At 39.8% G+C, this 20562-nt stretch overlaps 1 protein-coding gene across 9 annotated transcripts in view; it reads left to right on the forward strand.

Moving 5' to 3' along the window:
• The window catches only part of NDNF (neuron derived neurotrophic factor), a 43016-nt gene extending 22830 nt beyond the window's left edge, over positions 1–20186 (forward strand). For 4 of the 9 annotated variants that reach the window (XM_051819811.2, XM_002717229.5, XM_051819810.2 and 1 more), the window contains 4 exons: positions 2571–2647; positions 7323–7511; positions 16058–16182; positions 18158–20186. In XM_051819811.2, coding sequence (XP_051675771.2) covers positions 2628–2647; positions 7323–7511; positions 16058–16182; positions 18158–19551 — 1728 coding nt within the window. In that variant the 5' untranslated portion in view covers positions 2571–2627 and the 3' untranslated portion in view covers positions 19552–20186. Of the gene's footprint in view, positions 1–2570; positions 2648–6341; positions 6365–7322; positions 7512–16057; positions 16183–18157 lie in introns of those variants that run through there. The other 5 variants (XM_008267904.4, XM_008267906.4, XM_008267905.4 and 2 more) reach the window with 2 other exon arrangements.
• The last annotated feature ends 376 nt before the right edge of the window (positions 20187–20562 follow it).

Consider the following 20562-nt stretch of genomic DNA (forward strand, 5'->3'; position numbering starts at 1 on the left):
CAGCCTCTGCAGTCCATACTTCCCACTTTCTCTGGATCATTAGGAGACTAGATTGGAGAGGTTGAGGGCTGGAGTGGTAGAATCAGCAAAGAAAGCAAAGGAGACCAGTGGAAGAAGCAGCTTCCACCATCAAGTCCTAAAATAGAAAAAGAAATCCTTTGTGTACATCTCTTGGGCTATTGTGTTTACCTGCTTACTAGAAAGTGGGCAGCAAATGTTCCAATCTATTTTTTTTTAGAAAAAATTTCTTTATTGATTTATAAGAGATATTACATATAGTCTAGATGTGAGTTCTTTGTGGGCTTTAAATATGTCAAATATCTTCTCCCACTGTACATCTTGCTTTTTTATTCTTTTTTATTTTTATTTTTTCAACTTTTATTTAATAAATATAAATTTCCAAAGTACAATTTTTTGAATTGTAGAGGCTTTCCCCCCATAACCTCCCTCCCACCAGCAAACCATCCCATCTCCCACTCCTTCTCCCATCCCATTCTTCATCAAGATTCATTTTCAATTATCTTTATACACAGAAGATCAACTTAGTATATACTAGGTAAAGATTTCAACAATTGCACCCACACAGACACACAAAGTATAGAGTACTGTTTGAGTAGTAGTTTTACCGTTAATTCACATAGTACAACACATTAAGGACAGAGGTCCTACATGGGGAGCAGGTACACAGTGACTCCCATTGTTGATTTAACAATTGACACTCTTATTTATGATGTCAGTAATCACCCGAGGCTCTTATCATGAGCTGCCAAGGCTATGGAAGCCTCTTGAGTTAGTCAACTCCGATCTTGATTAGAAAAGGCCATATTCAAAGTGGAAGTTCTCTCCTCCCTTCAGAGAAAGGTACCTACTTCTTTGATGGCCTGTTCTTTCCACTAGGATCTCACTCACAGAGATGTTTCATTTAGGTCATTTTTTTTTTGCCAGAGTGTCTTGGCTTTCCATGCCTGCGAAACTCTCATGGGCCTTTTAGCTTCCACTCTAATATTTAAAAGATTCTTCCTTTAGGGCCTCTACTCATTTACCTTTACTCCCACACCAACTCATTGAAGTGTAGTGTTTCTAGGTAGTTTGACACAGAATGTGTGTGTGTGTGTGTGTGTACACATTCATATGATGCAAACTAATTACATTAAAGTTATTCACCTCCCCATACCCAAGCCCTTCCCCACCTTTGTTAAGCATGGAACACAGGGTTCATCTTTAGACAATTACATTTCAAGAATAGGTTCCCTTTTAACCTGGGACACAGCAGTATTCCAGCAAAAAGTTAGGTCACATCACCAATAATGTATTTTCCAAAGATTGGGGAATATGAAATCATTGGGTCACTTTTTTCTCACTTCAGTCTTGGCAGGATATGAAAGTGTGTGCTGAATGTGAAGAAAGCCTTTGACAGCATGAATAATATCAGAATTTGAGATCAGCATCTATATGCTTGGTTTCATTAGAACCTTGCAATCGGAACAGTCAATCTTCTCAGTAATCGGGATGACACCATTGAGTTTTTCTGGGTTATTACTAATTGTGTAGCCAAGTTGACTGACCTGTCTAGCAAAATAAAAATATTTGGAATCATCCTAGCAGCTTTCTGCTTGTGTTTGAACTAGAGCTTCGGTTGGAGAAAAGCAGCAAGGCTTCTTGCTGTACAGACACATTTCCTACATTATCCACCAGATGGCCAGGAGAAAAGGAGCTGCTAAAAGTACAATTCGGCTGCATGCTATTTCATTTAAACTTCAGATCTAGAGAAGCTCTCGAAACTTAGAAGTAACACGAAGAAATGAAAGGAGAAGTTATGCCATTAGAGGGCACTTTTGTAATCATAGAAGTCTGTTCTTAGAGACTGAGTTACCCAAGACTTAAAAAGGAATTTCCAGTTGTTTATTTAGAGGGAACAATTCTGAAATTGTTTGTCTAAGAGCAAATATTTTATTTATAAGGGGAAAATCGGAAATATTAAAACCATCATTGAAGCAATATCTAAATGAAGCTTCAAGTTTTTGATCAGTGAATGAATGTAAGTTGTAAAAATATGCAGAGTGTATCTGTGAAGTAGTTTTTTTCATTAGTTACATTTAATGCTTCTTTTAAATACATTCTTCAAATGCCTGGCTATTGTGTCCAATTGAGAAGTAAACAGAGAACAGGATATTTCTCTCTCTCTCTCTCTCTCTCTCTCTCTCTCTCGTCAACTTTCAAAATAAATAAAATTAATGTTAAATATTTTCTGCTAAAAATTCATTCTACAACCAGATCAAGTTGAACAAATGACTAATATTCTGTGATATCTGATTAAGCTTTTCCTCAACAATAATTGAATGTTATTAGATAACTTTTTTTAAAAGATTTATTTTATTTATTTGAAAGACAGAGTTACAGAGAGAGATGGAGACACAGAGAGAGGTCTTCCATCCACTGGTACACTCTCTAGATGGCTGTAATGGCCAGAACTGAGCCAATCCGAAGTCAGGAGCCAGGAACTTTTTCCTGGATCTCCCATATGCGTGCAGGGGCCCAAGGATGTGGGCCATCTTCTACTGTTTTCCCAGGCCAAAACAGAGAACTGGATTGGAAGAGCAGCAGCCAGGTCTTGAACCAGTGCCCATATGGGATGCCAGCACTTCAGGTAAGGGCTTTAACCTGCTGCGCCACAGCACCGGCCCCTAGATAATGTTTTGAAAACCATAACCTGACAGAATTTAAATTTCTGGGATTTAGAGTCATATTAATTTTAAACACTTTTATTAAAAATATCTGCTTTGCCTATAATTGATGTGGCAGTTAAGATGATTAAAACTGTTTCAGAAACAAAAAGTGTAACTTGGTAGATTTTTAGTTGGAGAGAAGTAAGTATTTTCAAAGAAGAAAGAACAAAGATAAAGTTGAGTCTATTCCTTCTTGGTGATAATCTATATAAAATAATAATTTAAATAAAGATGTCTACCTTAGCTAATAAAAGAGATAAACAAGTAAAATAATATGTAAAGCTTAGTTTCAAGAACTGTAGGGGTTTTGAAATTTTCCCCTACCTGCAAGTGAGTGAATAAGCCTACAGCAAGGCACAAGGCTCCTGGGTCAGAGACAAAGGCCTATATTACTCAAAATAATAGTGGTGGGCACAGAATCAGCGCTTTCTTCCACTGGCTCCTTGACTAAATGATGGTGCAAAGAGGGCCAGATGAAGCCAGCCTGTGGAAGTAGGTTCTATGATAGGAGAGGAGCCTCAAATGTAGGGAACCCAAACCTTTTCTATTGGGTAGGAACCAGGACTGCTCTTTGCTGTATCCAGAGGCTTTATCTTCCAAGGCTATTTGCTGAACAAACAACCTTGAAAAGATGATGTAGAACAGACGAGTCAGTGCTTTTACCCACAAGACAAACAAAAACAGAGACCCAGGGAGAATTGCCTTCTAGCACTCCACTCTACATAACTCTTAAAATCCGAAATTGTTTACTGATGTTAAAGTGCTAAGAAGCTAATATGGAAATATACATTAATCTGATTTATGATATTTATATACTGTTAAATTATATTTGTTAAATATTTAAAAGGCAGAGAGAGAGAGAGAATCCAGAGTTCCATCTGCTGCTCCACGTTTAAATGCTTACCATGGATGTGCCTGGGCCATGGCAAGAGCCAACTGCAATGCATGCAAGCCAGGTCTCCCCAGTAGGGGACAGGAATCTAATTACTTGAGCCATCACCACTGCCCCCAAAGGATCAGCATTGGCTGGAAGATGGTATCAGGAGCAGGAAGTAGTTATAGACCCATACATTTCAATGTGGGATGCAGGCATCTTAACCTTTAGGCTAAACACCTGCTCCCTCATTTGCCATGCTTTAAGTCACCCATATGAATAGTTCATATTTTTCTCAATAGTATTTATTTTGTGACTTACCTGTCTAAGCCTATTGACTCATCTTTAAAATGAGAAAAATAGGAGCAGGCATTGTGGCACAGCAGGTTATGTTGCTGTTTCGGATACCTGCAACCCATATCAGAGTGCTTAGAATCAAGTCCCACTTCTGCTTCTGATACAGTATCCAACTATTGCACCTGGGAGACAACAGATGGTTCAAGTACTTGGGTTCCTGCTACCCAAGTGGGAGACCCAGATGGAGTTCCGGGCTCATAGCTTCAGACTAGCTCGGCCTCTGCTGTTGTGAACATTTAGGGAATGAACCATCTGATAAAAGTTTCTCTCTCTCTCTCTCTCTTTCTCTGTCTCGCCCCTCCCCCCATCTCTCTCCCTCTGTCTCTATCATACTCTTTCTGTCACACACAGTGCATTTCTAATAAATACATGAAAACATTGCCTATTTCACAGGTTGCTGCTAGCATTAGATGAGATAATATATAAAAAGCACCCAGAAGAAGGCCTGGCATGCAGCAAGTCTACAAAATATTTATTAATATTGACATTCTCTCAAAATTCAGCTCTGGTAATTATCTGATTTCATAATGAGAGAGCTCTTCAACGGGCAGTTGAGGACACTGGGAAAATTCCTGCTAATCGTGACTAGCTGCTTCTCTGACTCTGGGGCTGACCTAAATATCCCAAGGACCCTGGGGCGCCAGGAGCTCATCCTGTGAAGTTGTGCAGTGGCACTGTGAAGCTGACAGCTGTATGGGCACACTTGGAGCCTAACAAGGGGAGGCTGCACTTGACTGACACCAGGGCAAACACGCCTGACTCCCTCACACTCAGGTGCTCCCACAGCATGTTTGCTCCAAGCTCCTACTAGGTATGGAAAGGACTTTTTTTTTTTTTATTGTGTGTCCTCTTTTGCTCTCAGGAGACAAGTTTAGGGAATGGTACTACAAGGGAAGTAAATGGAGTATGTTTTCTTGTGGGGTAATAGCAGTATTTCTGATCAGGCAGAAGAGGAAGAAAGAGGATGGCGAGTGGAGACCTCATCTACTTCAGTCCCCCACGTCCCTGTGTGTTTAGGATAATTGAGCTTTGATTTTGTGGACATAGCCTTGTCTCCTCTTTGTAAAACTCATGTGAGCTTCTACTTAACTCCCCAGCTCCCTTTGGCTTTCTCCTTGATAGTTTTCTGCATTTTGGAGGAGGAGATTGTTCTGTGAAACGAAAGGAGGCCTGGTCTTATTCCTAAATGGCCAGCTTGTTCAGAAGAGGAGGTTAATATTCAGTGGCAGAATCATTGCTCATTTTTAGAGTATAGAGACCATCTGTCCAAACCCTTCAGAAACCAAGGTCTACAAACATCAAGGGAATTGCCTAAGATCTTCTAGTTAGAAGCTGAAACTAAATCTCGAGTTTCTGAGTACTGGGTCAAGTTCAATTACAATAAGACATAAAGATGGAGACTAGGAGCCTCTTGTAAGAAATTATTATGGCTTTCTTAAGAGATATCACTTGGGCTCTGCAGTGAGTCCCACCTGGATTTGTGTCCTTTCTCTAAGTATATGATGGAAGTTCGTTTTCATCTAAAAGCAATGCCTACTTTACAGGATTACTGTGAGGACAAATGTGGCAATGCAGTTCGTGAACTTAGTGCAGAGCTTTGCACTGTAACTCTCAACACTTCAGACACTTTGTATGGAAAACTGCAGAACACAGGGAAAAGATATTTGGAAAAAGGAAATTAAATGAACTTTTTGAGCAAACTCACTGAAAAAAATAACTATTTCTAACACCCTCATTAAAATTGAGAAAAAAATCCAGGCAGGCATTTGGTATATGGTTAGGACATTGTTGGTTCGAGTCCCAGCTCCACCCCTGATTCCAACTTTCTGTTGATGTGTACCCTGAGAAGCAGTAGGTGATGGTTTAAGTCATTGAGTCCCTGTCACTCATGTGGGAGACCCATATTGAGTTCCATGCTCCTCATCCAGTGAGCAGACAAGAGGTGTTTCTCTCTCTCTCTCTCTCTCTCTCTCCTCCACCCCCACCTGTCAAACAAATAAAAATAAAGCTTAAAATTTTGTTCCTTTTAAAAGATATTTTTAGTTATCTTAGTCACTTTTGATGTCATTTCAGATAAAAATGGAATTAAAGACAACTGTTGTTTTAAGTAGAGGTTAATTACTCATTCTATAATAATGACTATTTAAACATAAAACAAGTATTCACCTCATCTCAAATTATTTGTATTTGACTTTTTTAACAGTATTTAAAAACAGAACATTGTACAGGTATTTCTATAATTTGGATTCTTTGGTGTTCAAGAGGTGAAAGAGATCATTCCTTACTGTAGTTGTTTCTGTGAGAAAAAGAAGTACCAAATTATTAGAGGAAGCAAAGCCTTTCACTAGCACTTGCCACATAAAGAACTTGTCTACCTGGGACTTCCTCCTGGGAAGCTGAGGCATAGGTAAGACGGGGTTCTTCACACCATCCCTACAGTCATGTGCAATAGAGAATGATTAACAATTACTTATAGGATCTTTGATGTAAGTCAGTGATCAATGCTGAATCATAACTCATGAAAATACTCTGCTGGAGTGGAGACCAACATTCTAAACATATAACTTTTCAGAGGTCTGGCTTGACATGAGAGTGGAAACCCAAGCCCACTTTCTAACATGGAGAAGTTTAGGTTTAAATGTAAATGTAACATTAAACAGTCAGGTAGTCTATGATCATTATAGACCAACAAATAACTCAACTTGTGATTTGGAGTGACTTGTTTAACCTAGGAGAAAATGAATTCTATAATCTCTAGCAATCTCTGGTTTAGGAAAATTTGACGTTGGATTAAGCATAATACTATATAATGCAATCCTTGATCAAATTTTAGGCAAACTAATTGAACAGTGGTAACATCTGGGCTGTCAGTTGGCCCCTGCAATTTGTGTCGAATGCAATAAATTGACTGTATCAGCAATTAGAGACTTGACGGCATGAGTAATTCCAACCAAACACTGGCATAACTTTTATAACAGGTGGAAGATCTGACCTTAACTGATCATTTCAGTACAAGTTTTGTGACACTGATGTGACATTCTCTGTAATGACTGTATTGGCTTCTGCCACAACGAAATGAGGATAGTCTTTCCTAAGACCCAAGAAAGTTGATGTTTCAAGAGTCCTTTTGTTTCCAAATCATTTTGATATCTGAAATTTTAGTGAATTCATTTTCAACTTCATAAAATTGTTTGAAGAATAAAAACAAAGGAGAATTGTATCAAGATCATGTGCCTGCATTTAAAACATGACACGTGTCTAAGCTTGTGTGTTAAAAGTACTACAGTGTTAATGTTTCAGAAGTTTGCAACCTGCCCAAGGTCTGCCTGCAGAACTAACAAGAGCAATCATTTTTGTTGGCCCAGGATGGTGCTGCTCCACTGCTGTCTGTTGTGGCTGCTCTTACCGCTCAGCTCGAGGACTCAGAAGTTACCCACTCGAGATGAGGAGCTGTTTCAGATGCAGATCCGGGACAAGGCATTCTTTCATGATTCATCAGTAATTCCAGATGGGGCTGAAATCAGCAGTTATCTCTTTAGAGATACACCTAAAAGGTATTCACATCATAGTTTTTTTTTTTTTTTTTTTTTTTTCCTGGATCAATAAGCTTACAGAAGATGCCACCAACAAAGAAAATAGAAGGTGGATGTCTGGCACAAGTGGTTAAGACACTCCTTTGGATACCACATTTTTTTCAGACACCCTGGGTTTGGGTCCCAGCTCCATTTCTGATTTCAGTTTCCTGCCAATGCACATCCTGTGAGGCAGCAGGTAATGGTTCAAGTAGTTGGGAGCTGTCACTCACACTGGAGATGCAGATTGAATTCTGGGCTTCTGCCTGGCCCAGCCTCAGCTGTTGCCTACATTTGGGAAGTGATTCAAAACATCTCCTCCCTCTCCCCTCCTTTCCCTCTCCCTTTCCTTCTCTCTCTCTTTCAAAAATGAGAATAACATTAAAATTTTTTTTCAAAAAGACTTTAAAATATTTATTTTAAAACACTGAATTTATTATATAACAATAGAAGATGATATTGTTATGCCATAATATAAATATGTGAATCTTATTTCATAAGAATTAGAAACTAACTAAAATACAAGTGGCCCCAAACTTTCCTCTCACATTTCTTTATTTTTTAACTTTTATTTAATGAATATAAATTTCTACAGCTTATGGATTACAATGGCTTCCCCCTCATAACGTCCCTCCCAACTGCAACCCTCCCCTTTCCCACTCCCTCTCCCCTTCCATTCACATCAAGATTCATTTTCGATTCTCTTTATATACAGAAGATCGGTTTAGCATACATTAAGTAAAGATTTCAACAGTTTGCTCCCACACAGAAACATAAAGTGAAAAATACTGTTTGAGTACTAGTTATAGCATTAAATCTCAATGTACAGCACACTAAGGACAAAGATCCTACATGAGGAGTAAGTGCACAGTGACTCCTGTTGTTGACTTAACAAATTGACACTCTTGTTTATGGCATCAGTAATCACCCTAGGCTCTTGTCATGAGCTGCCAAGGCTATGGAAGCCCCCTGGGTTCACCGACTCTGATCATATTTAGACAAGGCCATGGTCAAAGTGGAAGTTCTTTCCTCCCTTCAGAGAAAGGTACCTCCTTCTTAGATGACCCATTCTTTCCACTGGGATCTCACTCTCGGGGATCTTTCATTTAGGTGTTTTTTTTTTTTCCCCCCAGAGTGTCTTGGCTTTCCATGCCTGAAATACTCTCATGGGCTTTTCAGCCAGATCCGCATGCCTTAAGGGCTGATTCTGAGGCCAGAGTGCTATTTAGGACATCTGCCATTCTATGGGTCTGCTGCGTATCTCACTTCCCATGTTGGATCATTCTCTCCCTTGTTTATTCTATCAGCTAGTATTTGCAGACACTATTCTTGTTTATGTGATCCCTTTGGTTCTTAGTCCTGTCATTATGATCAATTGTGAACAGGAATTGATCACTGGGACTAGTGAGATGGCATTGGTACATGCCACCTTGATGGGATTGAATTGGAATCCCCTGGTATGTTTCTAACTCTGCCGTTTGAGGTAAGTCAGCCTGAGCATGTCCCAAATTGCACATCTCTTCCCTCTCTTATTCCCACTCTTATATTTAACAGTGATTACTTTTCAGTTAAGTTTCAGCACTTAAGAAGAATTGTGTATTGATTACAGTATTCAACCAAAAGTATTAAGTAGAACAAACAAAAAAAATACTAAGAGGGATAACATATCAAGTTGCTCATCAACAGTCAGGGTGAGGGCTGATCAAGTCAAAAATCAAAAAAGGGAGCCGGCGCCGTGGCTCAATAGGCTAATCCTCCACCTAGCGGCGCCGGCACACCGGGTTCTAGTCCCGGTCGGGGCGCCGGATTCTGTCCCGGTTGCCCCTCTTCCAGGCCAGCTCTCTGCTATGGCCAGGGAGTGCAGTGGAGGATGGCCCAGGTGCTTGGGCCCTGCACCCCATGGGAGACCAGGAAAAGCACCTGGCTCCTGGCTCCCGCCAGGATCAGCGCGGTGCGCCGGCTGCAGCGGCGGCCATTGGAGGGTGAACCAACGGCAAAGGAAGACCTTTCTCTCTCTGTCTCTCTCTCACTGTCCACTCTGCCTGTCAAAAAAAAAAAAAAAAAAAAAAAAAAAAAAAATCAAAAAAGAAAATAACTTTTTAGACTTAGTTTAGAATATTTGCAAATCAACCTATGAATAGCATTAACTATTTTCTCTAAGTAAGAAAATATAGGTAATGAAACTTGTAACCCATAAATACAAACTAATTTTTGCTGATTGTAATCTTAGATAGAGGAAGCAATTCTTTCATTGTTTCCATTTTGTAATGATTATTTTCTTAATTTCAGCAGAGAAGGAGATTTCTAAGAAGGACTTAATAGGGTCAAAATGAAAATAATTAAATACACATGAGTTTTAAAGGTTTTGCATTTAGTTGTAGAAGGTAACATTTCTTTAACAAATATGATTAGATCTTGAGAGAATTAACAAAAGTAATATAAAACTGACATCTTTCATTTCCCTTACTCCAACTTCAAAAAAATTGGGCTCACAGAATATTTCAAAATATCTTGATCTTTAAAAAGGTTTGTGTCCTATAAATAATGCATATTTTTAAACTAATTATATTTAAAGTTACTTACTTTGCAATACTCAGACTCCTCTCTACTTTTATAAATTCAGAGTGCATGGCTAATTTTTGGATGATTAAACTTCAAAGGCAATTTATCCTTTTAACCTGAAGCAAGCTGGCATTACAAATGGTAAATCTGGTTCCCATATCATCATACCCAGGTTTGATATCCAGCTCTATCCCCTAACTCTAGCTTCCTGCCAATGTAGATTCTGGGGACAGTGAAGATGGCTCAAGTAATTGAGTTCCTGAAACCCAAGTGACAGTCCTGGATTGAATTCATGGCTCCTGGCTCCTCGCCCCCACCCCAGCTCAGCCCCATCTATTGTGGGTGTTATGGATATAAGCCAGTGAATAGGGGGGCTCTCTGTCTCTCTGTCTTTGAGTCTGTCTCTATTTCCATCTCTGTCTATCTCTCTCACTTGCTGTCTGTCTGCCTCTCAAATAATTTTTTTTACATTTTTATTCTGTCATATCATCAATAATCTATTTTCCAATGATTGAGGTGTGTCTGATCAGTGATCATTGGGTTATCTTTCCTGTTTGTGGACAATAATGGAAGGTGGGGCTCTAAACCTCTTCCATTGAGTGGCCCAGCCATTCCACCATCTGGTCAGTCTAAATGATGGTTGGAGATCGGATTTCTTATTTTGTGAAGTGAACTATTGTCTCACTGTCATTTCAGCACTTCCCGAGTGAATTTTTTTGTTTGAATGAAAGCAATAGACTGGAACCTGGCTGATCATTAACTTATATGATAACTGAATCTTTCAACAACATTCATGAGAGTGAAAACAAGGATGATTGCATTGAGGGAACTTGCTGTCCTAGTCCTTACTTTTATGCAGTCTGTGAAAACAGGAAATGACACATAAAACAGTCTTAATACTTCAAATCAATCTTAAATGTTACCTGAATTCTTGTGTCATACTGTTTGCTTTTCATATTATTTTGCCCCTTGAAAATTTTGAATGAGTCAGATAAAATCAAAGCTTTTCTTTATGAATACTTTCATTTCCTAAATGCATTTGTGCATTGCTTTGCTTGCAGTATTCGTTAAATACAACATCCTACATTGTGTAATCATATCACTTAATCCAAAAATTGCTTATCCTCTTTGGTCCTCCAGTCTCTTCAAAATTAAGCAAGTTTTGGCTCTAAGAATGCTCTTAAAAATTACAATTTTTTACAATTTTTCCTTTAAAACAGTATGTTTTATTATGGAATGTTACAAAGTAGGCCATGTTTTCTCCTTCCTCTCTTCATTTTTCTTTCTTTCATTTGTTCACTCTTTATTTTTCTCTTTGTTCTACGAATAATTTCAAGGGCCTGTGAATGAAATGCTAGCTACTGGCTATCACACAAGTTAAATAAAGAGTCTCAGCACAAGAAGGAACAGCATTTCTGAGGGTGAGATGCTGTGGTAAGCACACATGGCCATCGTTGATGCTCCAGCTAAAGATGAAACTCCAGATAGACCCAAGCAGTTGTAAATAGAAAAAGACAGCACAGTCATTCATTATTCTGATGTTTATACATAAATCCTAAAGCCTACATGATTGGTGGTGTATTTACCCCTCAGCTTTGGCATTGTCATTTGGCTCTTTGTTTCCTTAGTTTTTCCTTTCATCTCTGTCTCCCTTACCAGCCAGTAAATCCCTGAACACATAGATCATGCCCTGTTATTTTTGATGGCCATTCTCTTCTCAAATGCCTATGCATGGTAGACAATAAATGTTTGTTAAACTGTTACATCTATTCAAATTATTGTTTATCCTTAATCATAAGTGCTTCCATATGAAAATGTTGACCTAGAAAGACTCCCTGCTGCTTTATATGTGCAGTGATTACCTTGTGCCTTGCAAACATTGCTTTATTTGCTATTAGTATGGCCTGTGTTTAAGATACCAAGACACAGTTGCTTCCTTTGGGAAGTAAACTACTTACATATATGAAATGAGAACAGAAGGAAATAGGAAAACTTACATGTTGTTTTTTGCTTTGACATTGGTTAGTAATACTACCCACATAAAACTCAAAAATAAAAAAGAGGTTATGAGTGATGCCAAATAAATTAGTTTGTTGAACCTATATCTTTGTAGCATAGAAAGCTTCTATTGTGTTTATGTGGTTAATATCTCCCACTTTACCTGTCCAAATGAACAAAATTCTACTATCCAGAAAGTAGGCTAAGGGCCTGGGTTAAGTCATTGCTTGTGATGCCAGCATCCCATAGCAGCATGCCAGTCTGAGTGCTGGCTGCTCTGCTTCCAATCAGCTCCATGCTAATGTGCCTGGGAAGGCAAAGGGAGATAAAGCAGGTGCTTGGGCTCTCCCACCCATGTGGAAGACCAGGATGGTCTAGCCCAGACCTAGCTGGTGTGATCATTTGAGAAGTGAACCAACTGATGGTAGATTGTCTCTCTGTATCTCTGTCTCTCTGCCTTTCAAATAAATAAATCTTTTTTAAATAAAAAGGATAGGTTGAATTGAGAAATAAACCTTCTGATATCTGTGATTAGGAATGCCTATTATACATAAAACTTTAAATGCAGTGAACAATTTAATCATCTGGTTATGTTCTCTGGATGAATGTTTTACTTTACTTTTTGATGAACAAGCTGTGTTGGGTTTTATAGTATCTTGACTCTATTGATCCTCCCACTATCCTATCTCTACCCTTCATCTCCAAATTTATCTTTGAATAGAAAGGGGAGAGAAGTACTTATATTATTTCCGTTCAGATTCTGTATCTGCAGAAGGAAAGAGATTCTAAGTGTACTGCTTCTTAGGCTAGCGTAAGATATGCATTAACATTCTTGGGTTCTATTGATTAACTTAGAATTAATTCACCCACAAATGTTTATCCGAGTGCTACCTGTTACCTGCAGAAATCTGTGTTATGTCCTGAGCATACAGTGACTTGGAACATGAACAAGTGGCCCTTTTTCGGAAAATGACATTGATCAAATAACACCAATCTATTACCACACATTACAGATAAGTGTGTGAAATGAAAAATATAGGACACTCAGAGTTTTTAAGAGAACCTGACCCAAAAAGAGTCAGAAAAGTCATTACTGAAGAAGTGACATTTCAATATGAGTAGGGGCAGAGTGTTGAATTTCAGACCCAGAGAATCATCCCAAATATTCCAATATGAGCGAAGCATGGGAAGATAAGGAAGTCCTATATAATTTGAGTGCAGAAACCTAAAAGGGTAGAGACCCGAGGAGAGACTGATGAGGTAGATGGGGCCCCACTGCTGTGCAACCTTTGGACTATATGAACAGTTTAAGGACTTTTTCTACAAGAAAAGTTATAAAGAAGACACTCTAAGCTGGAAATCACATAATACATTTACTTTTTTAGAGATTGCTCTTGATGCAGTGTAAAGGATGACTTGAAAGTGGTAAAAGTAGATGTGGAGCCAACACTTATTCATTAGTTCATCGTTATGGAGAACTGCTTTAATCTCTGAGTCTCATCAGTGAACCAAATGCGCTACTCCTTGTAGCTTTCATACTAGTTGGGGGGAGATGGAAAAATAAAAAAATGTGAAACAATAAATATATAAGATGTCTGGTAGAAATAAGTACCTTAAAAACCAAAATACTTTTACTTCGTAAGAGACAGCGTCACAGGTAGAAAGGTGAAATTTTACATTTGGAGTCAGAATAGGTCTATAGAAAGGTGGTACTCGAGTAGAGACTGAGCAAGTAACGTCAACGCTGGGAGGAAGAGTACCTCAGATGGAGGAACAGCAAGGACAGCTGCCCTGAGGCAGGATTGTGCCATGCACGTCCCAGGGACAGCAAGGATGTGAATGAAGGAGGGGAGACCAGAGGACGAGAAATGTTTTGAGAGTTGTTTGGGGCTGAATATGAAGGAACTCAGAAGACACTGCAAATTTAGTCGTTCTTGCTCTGAAGGAACAGGGATATCTTGGAGGGTTTTTGAGCAGTGGGGTGTGGCATGTTTTGACTTAGGTTTCCAAGAATCACCCTGCCTGGATGAGGGGGTAAAAGGTGGAAGTAATGAGACCACACAAGAGATTGTCATAGTGCTCAAGTATGGGAGACGTGGGACATGGAGCAAGTGGTAACAGGTAAAGTGGGACAAAGTGGCAGATTCTGGATCTATTTTGAAAGTAGAGCTGGAAGTGTCTGCTGATCCTTGAATGAGGGAGAGAAAGAAAGTCAAGAATGACTCTAAACTGTCCTGAGAAACAACCTTACTAGGAAGGGATCCATTGCAGGAGAAGTTGATTGGGGGAGAGAATCAGAAGCTTGGATTGGATAATGAAATCTGAAATTCCCTTAATATCAGAAGCTTGGATTAGATCATGCAAATATGAAATTCCCTTAATATCATTGTGAATATGGCAAGAAGGCAGTGTATCTGCAATTAAGGCAAGAGGTCAGGCTGATAACTTAAATTTTGAAGTCGTTAACATACATAAAGGTAAAGGCATGAGCATAGGTAAGTCACACAAGGTGTTGGCCCAGCTAGAAAAAAGATGTCAAAGAGAGTAGGTGTGCGGCCTAGCTGCTAAGGTACCACATGAGATGCCTGCATCCCATATTGGAATGCCTAGGTTCAAGTTCCAGCTCCACTTGGTATTCCACTTTCCTGAAAATGTGCACCATGGGAGGCAGCAGAGATGCCTCAGGAAATTGACTTCCTCCATCAGTATAGGAGACCTGGATTGAGTTTCCAGCTCCTGGTTTTGACTTTGTCCAACCCCAACCGTTGTAGGCATTTGGGAAGTGAATCAGCAGTTAGGAGCTCTATCTCTTTCTGATTCTTTGTCTCTCTGACTTTCAAATAAATAAACAAAAATTATTTTTAAAAAATTAAATGAGATGTCCAAGCAGAGATCTATGGCTCACTCAAGAGGTTAGAGGTTACAGACGTGAAAAGGAAATAGCAATGAGGCCAACAAGTGGAAGGCTATGGTGGTCAGGTCAGGTTGGATACTGTGTTGCAGGTGGATATGGAGGGGATGGGGAGCAAGAGACAAGCAGGTGCAATGAACAAGAGGTAAAACCTGCTTTTCTTTGCCATAGAACCAGTAAGCAACTCTGGCCTGGCCACAGTAGAAACTACTGTTCTTCCTCATTTGTAGGTTAAAGGCTTGGAGTGCTAATTCAATGAAATCATTTATGTTTTTGGAGTAAGAATATATAGCATTTTTAGAGTTAAGCAATATTTTCCTCTTCCTCATAGAATCTTTTGGAGGCATCACCAAAATGTCTGAGGAAAGGCACAGAGCAGAATGTTTTCACTCTTTCATCTTGCTTTAAAATCACTCACTTTTAATCCAACAGAAACTCGTAAAGAAGTAAGAGACAAGTCTATCTTTACACACAGTGGTCGTTGTTTTTTAGAATTCTCTCCCAGATGGTAACTTGATACTTCCATACAAAAACATACGGACATGTAAAGCCAAGAATAAAAGTTCCTAGTGTAGAAATGTGAATGGATTGTTTACTTACCAGAGATCGACACACATTTTAGACGAGGTTGCTGAGAAAATGTTTTGAAATAGTTGGTGACTCTGGTAATGTGCAAATGGATCACCAAATTTATTTTAAAAAAAACCAGCATCTGTAGGGCAACATGTTGGGACATTTTTCCTGGTCGTGACTTACCTTACAATGGCAGGGCCTGTGTTAAATATTACCCAGACAGCCAGGCAAGTGTTGATTTTTAACTCAGAATCATTGTGACTGTATGTATTTTTATTATGTCACACCATGCTCAGTGATGGTAAACCTTTTTGCAGAATGTTAAGGCTTTTGATCTTCCATAGTCAATGCTGTATTTTGGTTAATAGCCAGTGGTAGTCTCTGTTAAATGAATAAAAGTGAAAACTATGTGACCTGAATACTAAGTCTTGGTTGTCAGGGTTAGAAGCATGGTTTTGGTATGAATTCATCTACTTTCCCACAGGTATTTCTTTGTGGTTGAAGAAGACAACACTCCGTTATCAGTTACGGTGACTCCCTGTGATGCCCCTTTGGAGTGGAAGCTCAGACTCCAGGAGCTGCCTGAGGAGGCCAGCGGGGAGAGCTCAGGTAAGCCGAAGCAGATCTGGCCCTGAGTTCTGTAAGGATAGTTGTAAAACATTCAACCTTCAGTTAGCAGGCAAAACAGCATAGACGTGGGGGTTAGCAGGAGCTTTAGTGGTGGAGAGGGGGGAAATAGTGGAGACGGCATCAGATGACATTGATCTTGGTGAGATAAAGTGTTAGGAGACACAGTTGGGAGGACTGAAGGAGAAAAGTTTGGACTGGCCTCTATGGCCTAGTTGGCAGTTATGCCTGGACATTAATCCCTTGGGGAGCTTTAAAAACCATGATGGCTGGACTCTGCCTTTGGACATTCTGTTTTTGTGGCTGTTGGATGTGGTCTGGATATCATGATGTTTCACAGCTCTCCTGGGACGTGCAGCCAAGATCAAAAACCCTGGATCTCAGGGGAATAAAAGGCAGGAATGACTCAAAGCACAAGGAGGCCATTAGCAGCAGTTAAAGGCCAAGATGGAAGTTAGTAGGAGTGAGATGGACACTTAAGGAAGATGCAGATGGAGGCTAGGATTGTGGCACAGCAAGCTAAGATATCACCTGCGACACTGGCATCCTAATCTGAGCACCGTTCGAGTCTCAGTGGCTTTGCTTGCCACCCAGCTCTGTGCTAAGGTACTTGGGAAGGCGCAGAAGATGGGCCTCTGCCACCCACATAGGAGACATGAATGGAGTTCCAGGCTCCTGGCTTCATTCTGGCCAAGCCCTCGCTATTGCAGCCATTTGAGGAGTGAACCAGTGGATAGAAAATCTCTCTCTCTCTCTCTCTCTCTGTATGTGTGTGAGCATGTTTGTGTGTATCTTCCTGTCTTTGTGTCACTCTGCCTTTCAAATTAATAAAATAAATTTGAAAAGAAAAACAGAGATGCAGATTATAGACCACAAATAGCAAGATTCATGAGAAATGAGAATGTGTATGGTGTTGTGGAAGTGATGTTCCCCTGTTTAAGGGCATCACAGCTTAAAGGTGAAGTTGTGACTGCCGGGAGTTGTGCAGATGATGTTAACAAGCTGTCACACTTACAGTGAGGAGGGTATTGGAAGTGCCTCTCGGGGGTGTGATGAGACTTGAGACTTAAGGAAGGGGAATTCTGACGTTAATATAGTCGTGATTGTCTTCACTCCCATGATGTGGGAATCCGACACTGAATACCACTCACTTCCTACCTGCAGTGATAAGTGCCTATTCTGCCTGTCCAGTCCATCAGTTCCTGAAAATCCATCTATACACTGGTATCTAATATCAACAGTTAAAAAAAAAAGGAATAATCAGTTTGGATGCAGCACTTCTCCTTTATTATTCCTGAGCATGTACATATTTGATGCTGGAAGGCTAGGTACTTTTACTGGTGCTTTTATTCTTTATTTGAATCATGCTGTCCAATATACTAATTAGTGAGTTATCTGGCCATCAAAATAAAGACTGGTAGAGCACTTTTGCTAGGCAGATTGACAGTGAGGATTAGCAATCTCTAAAATTTATAGTCAATGACAGAAAATTTTGCTAATTGGATTTTGTCTTGAAGAAATATTTAAATCAGAAAAGCCTCACACATACACAAGAGCATTATTTATAAAGACCCCAAATTGGCCAGCAGTATTATTTTTATAATATTAAGGGAGAAAAACAAGATTCAAAAAGTGAAAATTTACCAAGGTCCATATATGCATGAGAGTAAGTGTTATTAAATTACAGGGAAAAAAAAAAGAAAATCACCTGAATTATGTACAGGAAAAGACTGGATGGAAAGAAACCAAAGAATTCATAAAGAAGAGTTTCTGGAATTACTAGATTATAATGAATAGATGATTTTTATTTATTTTGTCATTTTTCTTTGCTGCCCAATGACCATGTCTTATTTTTGTAATGGAGAAAAAAGAGAAGATGAACTTCAAAACACAAGGTAAGATTGGCAAGCTAGGCTGCACCCTGGCATTGACCCTGTGCTGCTCTGCCGCCTTCTAGGTGACCCGGAACCTCTGGAACAGCAGAAGCAGCAGACCACGAATGAGCCAGGCACCGAGCTGTTTTCCTACAAAGGCAACGACGTTGAGTATTTTATATCCTCCAGCTCTCCAGCCGGTTTGTATCAGCTGGAACTCCTTTCAACAGAGAAAGACACCCATTTCAAAGTCTATGCTACCACAACTCCAGAGTCTGATCAGCCATACCCAGAACTGCCCTACGACCCCAGGGTAGACGTGACCTCCCTGGGACGCACCACGATCACTTTGGCCTGGAAGCCGAGTCCCACGGCTTCCTTGCTGAAACAGCCCATCCAGTACTGTGTGGTCATCAACAAAGAGCACAATTTCAAGAGTCTCTGTGCCGTGGAGGAAAAGCTGAGCGAGGATGACGCCTTCATGATGGCGCCGAAACCTGGTCTGGACTTCAACCCCTTTGACTTTGCCCACTTTGGATTTCACTCAGATCATTTGGTAAAAGAACGCAGCTTCCTCACCAAAGCCTCCCCCAAGCTGGGGCGTCATGTCTACTCGAGGCCCAAGCCTGACATTCAGAAAATCTGCATAGGCAATAAGAACATCTTCACCGTGTCTGATCTGAAACCCAACACACAGTACTACTTTGACGTTTTTATGGTCAACAGCAATAGCAATACCAGCACAGCTTACGTAGGTACCTTTGCCAGGACCAAAGAAGAAGCTAAACAGAAGACAGTGGAGCTAAAAGACGGGAAAGTTACAGATGTGTTTGTTAAAAGGAAGGGAGCAAAGTTTTTGAGGTTTGCACCAGTCTCTTCTCACCAAAAAGTCACCTTCTTCATTCACTCCTGTCTGGGCGCTATCCAAATCCAAGTGAGAAGAGACGGGAAGCTGTTTCTGTCTCAGAATGTGGAAGGCATTCGGCAGTTTCAGCTGAGAGGAAAACCTAAAGCAAAATATCTCATTCGACTGAAAGGAAACAAGAAGGGTGCATCTGTGTTGAAAATACTAGCTAGCACAAGGCCTAGCAAGCACGCATTTCCCTCTCTCCCCGAAGACACAAGAATCAAAGCTTTTGACAAGCTCCGCACCTGTTCCTCAGCCACGGTGGCTTGGCTAGGCACCCAGGAAAGAAACAAGTTTTGCATCTACAAAAAAGAGGTGGATGATAACTACAATGATGACCAGAAGAAAAGAGAGCAAAACCAGTGCCTAGGACCAGACACAAGGAAGAAATCAGAAAAGGTCCTCTGTAAATATTTCCAGGGTCAAAACCTGAAGAAGGCGGTGACCACAGAGACAATCACTGGGCTCCAGCCTGGCAAGTCTTACCTGCTGGATGTTTATGTCATAGGACATGGGGGGCACTCAGTGAGGTACCAGAGCAAAGTTGTGAAGACCAGGAAGTTCTGTTAGTTACCCCACATGGAGGCGTGGGACGTAGGATGCCAGGAGGGACGTGACGTCACTTTAAGCATAAACTGACTACTCCCACAGCTGAGAAAAAGAGGTGCCCTTGCCACAGAAGGGAGGCTATCAGTGTGTGTTTATGGATGTTTCTAAGAGTTACTGTCGGAGGGGACTTGCTCTGGTGTGCCTCCATGGCACCTGGTGTGTGTCTGATGCTGGCTGATGTCAAAGACAGAGGACATCTCGGAGGACCTGACATTCCTTGCTTTGACCACTGCATGAACTGCTTCTAAATTATTTTATTACCTGAAAATATAAAAGATGCCATACATTGCACACATCCACAAATGCAAATCATTCCTCTCTATAGATGCTAGGAGATATATATTATATATATATAAATTATTTTATAAAGTCTTGTTTTAAATGTCAGTGTTTCTATGATTGTAAACTATTAAATTCTTTTCCTGTTAAAGTACAGATCTAATCTAAGTATTATTGAGTGGACAGCCCTCTAGTCAGTTATATTGCTATTGTAAATTCTTATTTGTTGAGTAAATGTTTAAATGCTGTATGTATCTCATGTACAAAGTTGACATACATTATATTCATGTACATAAAATTAAAGATATTAGATTATATACTGTTCATTTTCCTAAGCAATTACTTTGGTGTGTTGCATTTCTAATCTCCCTCTCAAATGGTGCCTTTCTTTAATTTGGCACCAAAATTGATGCTTTTTTAATAGTTCAAAGGAGATGATACATCCCTCTAAAGTTACTACAGTATTAGAAACAGTAAAACTTGTATTTTGGCATTGAATAGTACCTGGCTGTTCTGAGAATTGAGAGACTGCAAGGCTAGGGCAAGCCAAACACTGTTAACGCAATAAGTAGTCAAGAAATCATCCTTAACAGTCTAAAATATGTCATACTTTAAGTATTTATTTTAAGTGCAAAATTGAGTTTTCTGAGTATTTTCCATCTGTTTGAATATTAGCAAAATAATTATTTTAAT

The sequence above is a fragment of the Oryctolagus cuniculus genome, chromosome 8 (genome assembly GCF_964237555.1).
Source record: "Oryctolagus cuniculus chromosome 8, mOryCun1.1, whole genome shotgun sequence".
Classification (NCBI taxonomy): domain Eukaryota; kingdom Metazoa; phylum Chordata; class Mammalia; order Lagomorpha; family Leporidae; genus Oryctolagus; species Oryctolagus cuniculus.